General features: G+C 40.1%; 1 protein-coding gene across 9 annotated transcripts in view; it reads left to right on the plus strand.

Moving 5' to 3' along the window:
• Window positions 1–745: 745 nt before the first annotated feature.
• The window catches only part of CCBE1 (collagen and calcium binding EGF domains 1), a 345,289-nt gene continuing 333,141 nt past the window's right edge, over window positions 746–12,893 (plus strand). For 7 of the 9 annotated variants that reach the window (XM_072605919.1, XM_072605921.1, XM_072605924.1 and 4 more), the window contains exons 1-3: window positions 1,208–1,333; window positions 1,678–1,790; window positions 2,001–2,081. Coding sequence is in view for 1 of the 9 variants with exons in the window: in XM_072605918.1 (XP_072462019.1) it covers window positions 1,173–1,333; window positions 2,001–2,081 (242 nt within the window). In the remaining 8 variants the exon portion in view is untranslated. Of the gene's footprint in view, window positions 1,334–1,677; window positions 1,791–2,000; window positions 2,082–12,893 lie in introns of all 9 variants that reach the window. The other 2 variants (XM_072605918.1, XM_072605920.1) reach the window with 2 other exon arrangements.

Raw genomic sequence — 12,893 nt, forward strand, 5'->3', positions numbered from 1 at the left:
CAATAGCACTGTTTTACAGGGTTTTTATGTTATAATGTTACACGTAACAATGAAATAAAATAACAAATAGCATTAAGTAATAGTAATATAACAGCTTCTTGTTCTTTGATCCTCTTTCCGAAGAGAAAAGTCTGTATCCAAACCTATCTGGGAAACAGAACTGAGAAGTTCTGCAAGAGGAATTGAGATTCCAAGAAAAACCTAATGAATCCTAATTCCTTTTCAGCAATTCTGAGTGATGAGTGATATAATTTTATCATTCGTTACCAGTGAATTGGCCAAAATATCTCACTCAAAAGAAATATGAATGAAGATAGCACATGCCAGCTTGGAAGAGGCTCAGTTTTAGGAGACCTGGAACTTTCACCCCTTGCCTTTACTCCTTGAGCAGCAAAAAATATTGAGATAGAAGGGGAGAAGGGCAAAGGCTAACTCCTCATTTTGGGGAAAGGAAAATACTCTGAATCTTCAGTCATTAAAAATTGACAACAAGAAGGAAGTTTATTAACCCTCTCTTCCCCTCCCCCTTTCTCCTGTAGGAATAGGAAGCACTTCCTCCTTCGCCCCTCTTCCTTTTCCTCCTCCATCCCCTGCACCCCTGGCTGTCCATGCCACCCCAGTACAGAACACTGACACCCACCTTTTCTCCCTTAGACATCTTTCCTTTCCTTCTCTTCCTCCCTCCCTCCCCACTCCTTCCACAATAGAGGAAAAGACTCGGACTCAGCCCTGAACGCTTTAGTTGAGTCAATCTGTCACCTAGAACAGACGGCCTGGGAAAGTCACTCTGGCTGCTCGCACAGTCTCTCAGTAATCGGGGACACCCTTCCTGTTCCAGCCTTCTTCTCCAGACCCCAAATTCCCTGGTTCGCTTCTGAGTTTGCACTTCCCATCCCAGGTCCAGGCTGCCCCCGGGGGTGGGGCACGATCGAACCCCTCATTTGGGTCTCTTTCCTAAGCCCGGCTCGGCTCCGCTTCTGACCCGCACAGTCCCCAGAGCGCCCCGGGCAGGTGGTGCAAACACCCCTGCTCTCCCGCGCCCCCTGCCGGAAGGAGGGGAAGAAAAGGAGGAGAAGAAAAAGGAGGAGGAGAAAAGCGGAGGCTGCAAGGAGGGAGAGAAAGAAAGAGCAAGAGCCTGGGCGCCGAGGGGGAACTACCCGAGAGTTTGCCCGATGGTGCTGCCGCTACTGCCGCCGCCGCCGCTGCCGCCTTCTCCACCGAGCGGGAGAGGAGGGGCGAAGAGACAGCTGGGCAGAAGCCTGGGTCCCCTGCTTCTGCTCCTGGCCTTGGGACACACCTGGACCTACCGAGAGGAGTTTGAGGACAGCGACAGGTGAGCTTGCCCTTGCCCCCCACGCTGGGACTGCTGACGTTCAAGGACGGGCACGGACAGTAAAAGCGGGCTGCGCATGTACCCCCGGAGGCGGTCGGCGCGGTGCCCGGCTCTGAACCCGCTCCCAGGCGGTCCTAGCCTGAACTCCCCTGATGCGGTGGGTGCCGACCGTGCGCCCAGCACCCCGACTCTGAGGGTGCTCACCCTCCGCGCTCTGCGGGAGGACTTCGTACCCACTCAAACCCAATTTGCGCTCCTGTCAGCGCGCTAGTTCATCGGACCAAAGATTTAGATCTGGGAAGGACCCTAGTGGCCTCTCCATTTCAACCCCTTTCCTTTTACAGACAAAGCACTTGCCCAAGGTCACACAGCAAGTAGGTAGCAGAGCCTCCATTCAGACCCTGGTCCTCCGATTCCGAATCCGGTGCTCTTCCCACAGTCTCCCTTCCTGACAGAGGTATAAGATCCTACAGTTTCCTTATCCGTAAAACTAGAGGGGTCGGATTGGGTTACCTCTAAGGTCCCTTCCAATTCGAAATCCTGTGAACTGCAGTGCCTTGGGTATAGGGGATCCTCCTAGTCTGCCCTCACTCCTCGGTACACTGAGGCTCCCTGAGCATCTCCAGACCCAGACTAAGGTAGGATTTTCTTTCCAACTTTCTTCCAGAGAGGTCTGTTCAGAGAACAAGATAGCAACCACCAAGTATCCTTGTCTAAAACCTACCGGCGAGCTCACCACATGTTTTAGGTAAGACAGCGTTTACCCGAGACATTCACGGATTAAAGTGAGCGAGGGAACGGAGTTGGGGGGTGGGGTGGGGGGTGGGGAAGGACCAGGTAAAGGAGAACTGGGGGTGGGAGGGCGGAGAGACTGGGGAGATCGCGGTTGTACAGTGTGTCGCTTGGTATATCGTGAGCTCACCCGTGTGAGTAGTTTCCTGTTGTGTTTATCTGCGGTGCCTGGTTGGGGGCCAGAGTCAAGCCTCAGATTGGACTACAGGGGGCTAGCGTCTATCAAGATCCCCAGTGTTTATCGCTATCCCGCATATTTGTGTGTGGTAGAGGTGGGGGCCCGAGTCGGGGAGGAAGCAGGATAAGGTTGAAAGTTTATGAAGTAAAGTTGATTTGGGCTTTGAATATAAACACTGGGGCATGGGGAAGATGAATGGCTGCCTGAGCATTTGCTGTTTTGTTTTGAAAATCCAAAGTCAACAAAGGAAAACACTAGACACTTAGTTGTCTCATGACCCTGTCTCCCGCTGGGACAGCCTCACTCACTGTCTCTGCCCCTGAAGACAAGGTGATGGGGTGGGAAGGAGTGTGTGTGTTGGGGGCTGGGGAGCAACAGGGCTGCGAGTTACTCTCTGTTGGATGAATCTGGAAAACTTCAGGATTGTTGAAACAGCAAGAAGAGAAGCAGTTCATTGACTAGAAAGGTTGAGGGGAGGGATTGTCTCTGTTTCGGGTCTTGGAAATAAAAAGAGCTGAGTCTGCAAAAGCAAGACTTAGCAGGGTCTCTGTGATTATTATTTCTTGTAAGGAGGCATTTGATTGTCCTAGACTAATGAAATTCTCTATTATATGACCCTGGAGCTGATGTTAACGGAAGAGAAAGAAAATTACTTGTACTTGAAGAATCTAGGCTAATTCAACATTCTCGTGCAGAAATTAGAGGTCTTGATGAGCCCCAGATTGCAATGAAATCTGCCACATGCCCGCTGGAGAATGAGAATCTGAGCGTCTGCATTCTCCGATCCAGCCTTTGGGGCATGAAAGACACTGTTTCCTCCTCCTCCCCCCACCGCCAATCAGAAGATTAGCCCCATGGGTGCTTTTATTGGGGGAGAAGAGAAAGGCAAGTGGCCACGAAGGAGAATCCCTTTTCGAGATAAGATCAAACAAGCATCATCAAACATTTTTTGAGTGCCTAGTATATTAAATAAATGCAGAGAATTATGCTTGGTATTTGGGTTAGAGAGTAAGAAATATAAGATACAGCCCCTGCTCTTGAGGAGCTTAGAGTCTAGTAGGAAAGACAGAATGCATGAATGAAAAGAAATAGGGAGGCAAAGTAGCAGAACACTAAATAGATGTGGAAGGAAGGGGATTTCCAAATTCCCCAAATCTGAAGTACATGGAATGGTAAACTTAGAAGTGACAGGTTATGAGTGAATCTTCTATTATCTGTCCTTTGATTCTCAATTAGGTTCTTGTCCTATTTTGCTTGGTTTGGTTGACATTTTTGAACTTGATTATTTCCAGATATTGCTTCCTCCTCACCATTGAACCCTCCTTTGTATCAAAGAAAAACAATTAAATAAAAAGAACTGACACAGAGACTGTGCCTGACAATATGTTAAATATTTTGGGTTCTTGGTTCTTCCCCCTCTCTGCTAAGAAAAGGGCGGCATATTCCATTATGTTTCCACTTTTCCAGTACCATTTTGGTTTTTCAGTTAGAGTACAAATTTCTTTTCATTTATATTATAATATTTTGTTTATTGATTTTCTGATTCTACTTGTTTCCCTCTGCATAATCATCCAACTCTTCCCAAATTGCTTTTACAGCCATAATTTCTAACTATTGTTCTTTGTTTCTGATGATAATACAAAGAATTTACTAGTTTAGTTCAGTTGAAGAAATATTAAGTGCTAACTAGGCATAAGACATTTTGTTAGGCCCTGGAAATAAAACCGTTCCTGCCCTTGAGGAGCTTACAATACATTTGTATAATGCTTCTTGCTTTTAAATAATCTTACACATAATTTTTGGGACTTATTTTCTCCTCTCCATAGTCCTGCCAGAGAAGGAAGGCAGGTATTGTCTCTACTAGGCAGACAATGAGGGATCTGAGGCAAAAATGGTTAAGTGCTTTTGTCCAGAATCAACCAGTTAGTAGCACAGATTATAGTGATTACTTCCAGCACTAAGTTCTTTTCATTGGCCAATGCTGATGCTTGATATAGAACTCTATTGAAGATATTTTTTAAAAAAGAAATCTATGAAGAAAGAACATTTCCCCACTGCTACTCCAGTAAAGACTGTTTTGATGACATGTAACTTGGTATATATAGTTTGCTTCTCTTTAGAGCTTCTGGATGTTGGGATCTATAGAAATTTATTATAGAGAAAATGTGTCATATTTTAAAAGCCACTGTGGTTTATTGCTATTCTGAGTTGATTTCATTTATTAAACTGACATATAAGAGGAGAGGCAGTGGGGCACAGTAGAAAGTGTTCACTTGGGAGTAGTGCAATCAGGATGAAATTCCATCTCTTACATTTCTTAACTGTATGACCACTGAGGAATCACTTGACTTATCTGAACATTAGTGAAATGGGGGTGACAGTGCCTCTAGGCTTACCTTACAGGGTCATTGTGATGCTCAGATGAGGTGATGTATGGAAAGCTCTTCATAAATGGCAACTATGATTTCACATCCTCCTTTTCAGAAAGTGTTTAGAAGTTTGTATTTTCCTTTACATGGGGGTCTCAACAAAGGCATATTTTATTTTCATTTTTAAAAAGAAAAGACCATTAATTGACCAATTGAAAGCCATGCATTTATGGATCATGCCATTAAATATCAATCTAAAGAAACCCTTTAGAAGGTATGGCAACTTAATATTTTTTAAAGAGTAAGGACAAATGGAAGATATAGAGGAGGAGTTCTGGTTTGAGAATGTCATCTAAATCACCCCAAAGTAATAGGGGTCTTTGTGGATACACTGTAAAATTTTCTACTCGGTACGCATCATCTTTCCTTATTGAGGATGAGGGGATCCCTATATTTGTTTCATGGTTATGTTGTAATTTACTCCCCCCTCCCCCTTTCCCAACCTCTGATTCTAAGGTAATGGTTTTTAACTTGGAGTGCATGAACTTGTTTTCACAAAACATTTTGATAACTATTCCAATAGAATTGGTTTCTTTTGTAATTCAATATATTTTATTTTATGTATTTAAGTACATTATTCTGAGAAGGGGTTCACAGTCTTTACCAGACTGCCAAAGGGATCCATGATACAAAAAAAGACTAGTAATTCCTACCTTAGAGGTAGATATTCAAATTTCATTTCAACTGAAGGTATCCAAAATGAAGCACTTTTTAAAAAATAAATATTCAATTTATTAATTTTCAGTTTTCAACATTCACTTCCATAAGTTTTAAATTTTCTCCCCTCTCTCCTTTCCCTCCCAAAATGGCATGCAATCTAATATGAGTTCTACACATACATTCCTATTAAACACACTTTCACATTAGTCACGTTATATAGAAGAATTATAACAAATAGGAGAAACCATGAGAAAGAAAACAAAACAAAAGAGAAAAGAGTCTTTCACTCTGCAATCCAATTCCATAGTTCTTTCTCTGGATGTGGATGACATTTTCCATCATGAGTCCTTTGGAACAGTTTTAGGTCCTTGCATTGCTGAGAAGGACTAAGTCTATCAAAATCAGTCCTCAAACAGTGTGACTGTTACTGTGAACAATGTTCTCTGGTTCTGCTTACTGTGAACAATGTTCTCTGGTTCTGCTTACTTCACTCAGCATCAGTTCATATAAGTCTTTCCAGGCTTTCCTGAAGTCCACCTGCTTCTCATTTCTTATAACACAATAGTATTGCATTACATTCATATACCACAACTTGTTCAGCCATTCTCCAATTGATGGGCATCCCCTCAATTTCCAGTTCTTGGCCACCACAAAAAGAGTTGCTATAAATATTTTTTTACATGTGAGTCCTTTTACAAGTTTTATGATATCTTTGGGATACAGCCCTAGGAGCAATATTGCTGGGTTAAAGGATATGCACACAAAATGAAGCACTTTAAAAGCATTTAGTCAAATAGGTAGTACAATTAATTGAAAGAGTGTTGGATTTGGAGTCTGGAAGCCTTGTCTCAGACGCTTAGTAGCCATGTGACCCTGAACAAGTCACAACTTCTGTCTCAGTTTTTTCATCTATAAAATGGGAATAACTATAGCGCTTACTTCACAGCATTGTTAAGAGGATTAAATGAGATATTATGTGAAATGCTATGCAAACTTTAAAGTGCTACATAGAAGAACTTGGCTTGGGTTTGTGTACAATGTTTTCATATTGGTCCTACAGAACAGGAATGTAGATAGGGAGCAATTCAAAGTATTTTGAAATTCTAGAGATTCTAGAATTCCCTGATTCTGGAGACCCCTGAAAATGAAAAATAGAATATCATTGTAGCACAGGAGTCTAAGAGGCAAGATTCAATATTAAACATTTTAATCCCTAATCAATTCAAACCTATAAAGAGTTTTGAATGCAAGTGAGGGAATTTTATACACGTCCTTTCCATGTCTCATTTTACTCATCTGTAAAATGAGGAGGTTGGACTAGCTGACTCAGGTCCCTTCTAATAATAATATCCTGTGACTCTTTTGAAGTTGTTTTGAGCTTGGAGGTGAAAGAACCTTGGGATAAAATTGTACTTTTTGTTATAGAGAATGAGTTAAAGACTAGTGAGTGTGTGAACCAGAGTTTTAGGACGTTGTTTCCTAGTCACAGGTCCATGACAAATGTTTCCCAGTCCACAAAACTTTTTACTATCAAGAATTCTTGCTTTTTTAATGCCTATAAACTGGTATCTCTTTCTTCTCACTCCTCCAAATCCTGAATTCTTTTCCCCCAATTTCTTGTTCTGCCTCCATAAGATAGCAAGAAATACTGGGAGGATGGTCACACAGCAGAGTTAAAGTAGGTTTTTTTGTTTGTTTGCTTGTTTTTGCTGTTGTGCAGTCATGTCTGACTCTTCATCACCCCCTTTGAGGTTTTTTTGGCAAAGGTATTGGAGTGGTTTACCATTTTCTTATAGATGAGGAAACTGAGGCAAACAAGGTTAAGTGACTTGCCCACAGTCACATAGCCAGTAAGTGTCTGAGGCCAGATTTGAACTCAGGAAAATGAGTTATCTTGACTTCAGGCCTGGTACTTTATTCACTGTGCCACCTAGCTGCCTCTGTAGTATGGTTAGGTAATCATAACAATACTTCTTACGTTTGCGTAGTGCTTTAAGGTAGCACTTTCCCCCTAATCCTGAGATATAGGTAGTTCGGAACATTTCATTCTTAGAAAGAAGAAATTAAAACTCAGGGAACTAAAATACCTTCCTCTAACTAGTAACTGTGAAGGCCAAGATCATCACCCCAATCTTCCATCTCCAAATCTCATGCTTTCCTCACTGAACAATTCATACTTCTTATAAAACACAGCTGAACTTGTCTTGTAAGCTTGCTGATCTAGAATAAATATGTAACCTGTCTAAATAGTTGTTTCTTGTGTTGTAGACTTCCCTCCTCTTCTATTTTCTTTCTGAGCAATAGTCCTAATGGGACTGTATATACATTTTATATTTCTGACTAATATTAAAACTCTCCAAGGGCAGAGCTTATCCTATGTCTTCTAATTATTCTTTATCACTATAGTACCTCCCACGGTGCTTTATACACTGCTCAATAAATATTTGTTGAACAAATGAGTAAACCAGATTAAGCAAATATATAATCTTCGAATTGACGAACAAGATTGGGATCTGACTTGGTTTTATAATACATTAGTGGCTTGGCATATAGCATGAATTTTAACCTTGGGTTCATGAACTTATTTCTTTTTTAATATGTTGGTTACTCCATTTTGATATAATTGGTTTCCTTTGTATTACCATGTATTTTATACATTTAAAAATTAAGGGATATATAAGCTTCACCAGGCTGCCTAAGGGGTATATGAGATACAAAAAAGAAAGATCTCTTAGTGCATAGTCTATGTGGGCTCTGAACTTAACCATAGCCAGAAGAAGCAGATGGGCATACTATGACGTTACTTACTTTTGGCCATTAAGGGCTTTCCTAGAACTTGATTTTTCTGTTTCCCTACTTTTGTAGCCTGTCAAAGGCTTTATGGTGATTTTTTACTTTTCTTTTCCTTTTTCCTATGTTAAAGTAAATTTGCTATTGTTGTTATTTTCTAAGCTAAACTGGTCCTTTCAATCTGCTTCTGATGCTTTTAACTAAATGAACTACCGGGGCTTTAGGTTCCAAGCAAACATCTTTATGAGAACATCACATAAACTCCTGTATTCTTGTGGGACTTGGGAGCCCAGTTCTCTTTTATCTTTCAGTGGAATGCCCCATGTAAAATGTTTAAATGACCCCCCATATGAAGATTAAAAATAATAAAGATAATAATAAAAAGGAATAAAACATGCCAATAAAGCATCCTCATATTCATTGGATACTAACTGTTTAGTTGTTTCAGGCATATCTGACTGCTTGGGACCCCATTTTTGGATTTTCTTGCGAAGATACTAGAGTGGTTTGCCATTTCCTTCTCCAGCTCCTTTTACAGAGGAGGAAACTGAGGCAAACAGGGTTAAGTGACTTGCCCAGAGTTATATAGTTTGTAAGTGTCTAATCCTGGATTTGAATTCAGGTCTTCTTGGCTCTAGGGCTAGTGCTTTATTCACTGTACCACGTTACCTTTTATCATTTTGGGCAAACAGGTCTTTCGGCATCCTGTTCTATTCTGTAGATAGTGGTTTACTCTACTAGTCTGCAGCTGTCATCCTTGTACTAATGTTAGAGAGGCATAAGACTTGACTAAGATATATTTGGTGCATCAGAGTTAGTGATGGGTCTAGAGTATCCATCTTTTCCTAATCCAGAGACAGGAAGGCTTTTTAAAAACAGGAGAGATTAACTGTACCACCATGGGACAGCTGCTCTGGTTCTCACCGGTTCACAGCTAGACCTGTTTAACTTGAATCACTAATGTATTGCAGGTGCTGGATTCTGGCAGGAGAAAAAGATTTCAGTCAATTTGATTGAAAAGAATGATAACTTCCCCTAAAATGAGTGGCCTGAATTCGCAGCTGAGCCATAATTGTACTAATGCTCACAGTCACCCTATAATTGTGCTAATGTTGACTTTGAAGGAGGGGATCACAGTTGAAAGGGAGAGGTGGCAGCTCACCACTCTCCTTTTCAATTGAACCCAGTTGTTTGGAGTTAGCACTTGGGGCCTGTTGGTGAGAGGCAAGGTAAGGTATTACTTTATACACATTCTCCAAGGGAAAAAAAGGAAGTTATTGCAAACCAATTCTTAGATTCTCTAAAAGAAGCGGCTTTTTTACAATTACCACCAATGGAACGTAGATGCAGGGAAGGGACTACCTACAAGGGACAGTAAAGGTGATTTTAAAAAATCTGGAGGTGTTTTCTTCTTTAGGGAATGTTTATATTTTGCTCTGTTGCTACCACTTCAGTGATACTCAGCACTTTTCAAACTTTGTCACCATCCCTTCTTGGGAGGAACCCAGTGGTTGTTGTGTATTGAGTCTGCCTGCCACAATGGGCATGGTTAAGAATTCAGACACTAGGCAGAGATCTTTGTTCCATTTTTATTTTGTTTTTGTTTCAAGAAAAAAAAAAGCAAACAGCTGTAACATCTGCAGTCCCACTTCTGCCAAGCTGTAGGCCCTTACTTTTCCATGAAGCCATTTAGGAACTTTAAAGCACCAGAAAGAGTTTCAGTTGATTTATACAACGATAATGCCTTTAAAGCCAGCTTCCAATATTTCCTGGTACTGTCTCTACAACACATGTGCCACACATTGGTGTTAAGCTACTAGGCTTCCCTTCTCTGAATAGCTCTGAAGTCAAAAAGTTGTTCTCTATGGGATTCCATAGTCCCAGGCCTGGGCTAAGTAACTTCTCAGCTGCCAATAACAATAATAGGAAATAGAAAAAGTCTAGAAAAGAGGACTGGAAAGTATTCATAAATGATATTCTATAATAGATTTTATCTTTATAGTTAGAAAATTGACAAGATCCCAATTATTTATTTTTTGGTAAATCAAAGTACCATGTAAAAGTCCATTGTGGCCTCCTTCAAGCGTTGGTTAAAAGTCAAATGATATTCTTTGAAAGATGTAATAACAGCTAAAACTTAGCCCTCTTGTTACTAGTATGAACAGAGACACAAAAAAGAGATGTATGTTCACCAAAGGAGGTATCAATTGTCAGCAACTTAGGAAACTATGTGATGCAGTGGATAGAGTGCTGGACCTGGAGACAGGAAAACCTGAGTTAAGTCTGGTCTCTGAATCTTAACTTCTGTCTGCTTTATAGTCCTCAACTATAAAATGGGGTTAATAATAGCACTCACTTTCCAGGGTTGTTATGTGAATTAAATGGGATAATATTTCCAAAGTGCATAGTAATTAGATATTTTTTAGGCAAGAAAAAAATTTTTTTAAAAAGGTCATAACAAATATGACACACAGTAGGTGCTTAGTAAATGCTTGTTTCCCCTTAGGATATCAGTACAGAATTGAAATGGAAGGGGAACAAGAAGAGGAATTCCCCACAATTGCAATGGAAAGTCTTCCAGATATTCCTATTTGTAGGTGATATACTGACTGCATCATGTCCCTGAGTACGGTAGCACCTTCTACATGAGATCTTTAATAACTTTAATAACTTCAAACTTTACATAGCAAAACTCAAGTGAATGAAGAACACCTACTGTCCATATGCAGTTGTATAGAAAATCCATAGAGATGGTCCATCAGTACATGTAACATAGACAGACACTGCAGATGCATAAGGAATTCTTGAGGGCAACTCTGTTCTTTCTTCCCATCTTCTCAATTATATTGGCTTTTAATCCCATTTACCATTTTTCATAGTAGAGAAACAGAGACAAAACACAAATTGTGCAGCTCTTTATTCTTTTTCTAGTTTTTTTATCTGATGTATCCTAAGCAGCTATTCTATGACTTTTTAAAAAAATATTTTTTTCTTGCCTAAAAAATATCTTGCAAAATCTCTTGTTATTATTGTCTTTAATGTTAAGTAGGAGCCTTAATTTGTTCTGGAATTGATTAAGTTACTTTTGCATGATCATGCCTTTTAAAACATTTATTCTTCCATTGTTATATCCTCTGTATTTCTTTTTTTTTGTTTTAATTTTACTGACATATTTTGTTCTTATATTATCTACATTTTCCAACACTTCCCTCTTCTTTCACCCTATTACAAAGAACACCAAAAGGGGGAAAGAAACAATTCTGCGACGCATAGATGGAGACTGACATAGCATGCAATACAATGTTCCATAATCGTAGTCACTCCACCTCCATAGAGAGAAGGGAGATGAAATCTCATATGTCCTTTTTTTGCAGCCAGATTATGATTTTGCAGTTCAGTTCCTTTGGTTGTTCTTTCCTTTTCTGTTGTTGTGGTGGTGGTGTTTATTGGCTTCCTGGTTCTGCTTACTTCAATTTGCATTTGTTCATATGTTTCTCCATGCTCCTCTTTATTTATCCTACATTTTATTTCTTACAGTACAGCATTATTCTGTTCCCATTCTTTACCACAATATGTTTGGTCATCTCCCAGTCAATGGGCATTTCCTTCATTTCCAGCTCTTTGCTGCATAAAAAGTGCTATTGTGAACTAAGGGGGTGGCTTTATGCATGGAGAGCTGTTTGAAAGATGCTGTGGAGATAGAAATAAGATTTGGCAACTGATTGGATATGTAGCAGTGGGTGAGAAGACAGAGCATAGGATGGGATTGCAGTTGTGAACCTAGGTGTCTGGAAGGATTGCAGTGCCATCAACAGTAGTAGAGGAAATTTTAAAGAAAAGTGATTTTATTTTTTGGAAAGATAATGAGAGAAAGAATGTATCAGCTTCTCTACTTTTAGCAGAGAAATTGTGCTCTAGTAGAGAGAGGGAGTTGAAGGGTTCCCAGCACCATTAAATCATCCCCATGTTAACTTTGTGATCTGCTCTTGAAGCTCATTGTCTGTTACCTCCCTCTGCCTTCATCCAGAGTATCTTAAATTCTTCTCACATTTTCCCTTTTGTTTTTACTTCCTATTGACTCTCACTCAAATGTTTTCCCACCTTCTTTCTTATGAGTCAAGGATTTTCTAACCATTTTATATTTCTATGTAATATTACCTTACTGCTCTCTTTATCTTTTATCTTAATCTCTTTTATCTTTTCCTTTTGACCAAGGTCTTGCCTCATATTTTACCAAGAATGCTGAGACCACACATCAGAAGCTCTTTCTTTTTCCCAATTCTAATGAGGATATTTCAACAACAAACATTCAGCAAACATTTGCCAGCCACTGTATGCATTGCTCTCATGTTGTATCTCTGGAGAGTGTTTTATAGTTTTCAAAGTGCTTTCCATATACATTTTCTCTTTTTATCCTTGCATTACCAAGGTGGGTAGAATATTGGGCTTGGAGTCAAGAAGAACTGAATTCAAATGTGATCTCAGACACTTATTAGCTGTGTGACCTAGGGCAAATCACCACACTTCTGCATGCCTCAGTTTTCTCAACTGTAAAACAGTGATGAGGATATCACCTATTTCCCAGTGTTGTTATGAGGATCAAATGAGATCATATTTGCAAAGTATTTAGCACAATGCCCAGCACATAGTAGACACTTAATTAAAGCTTTTTCCTTTTCCTTCCCCCAATAGCTCTATGAGGTCAGCAAGA

Source organism: Notamacropus eugenii, chromosome 4 (genome assembly GCF_028372415.1).
Source record: "Notamacropus eugenii isolate mMacEug1 chromosome 4, mMacEug1.pri_v2, whole genome shotgun sequence".
NCBI lineage: Eukaryota > Metazoa > Chordata > Mammalia > Diprotodontia > Macropodidae > Notamacropus > Notamacropus eugenii.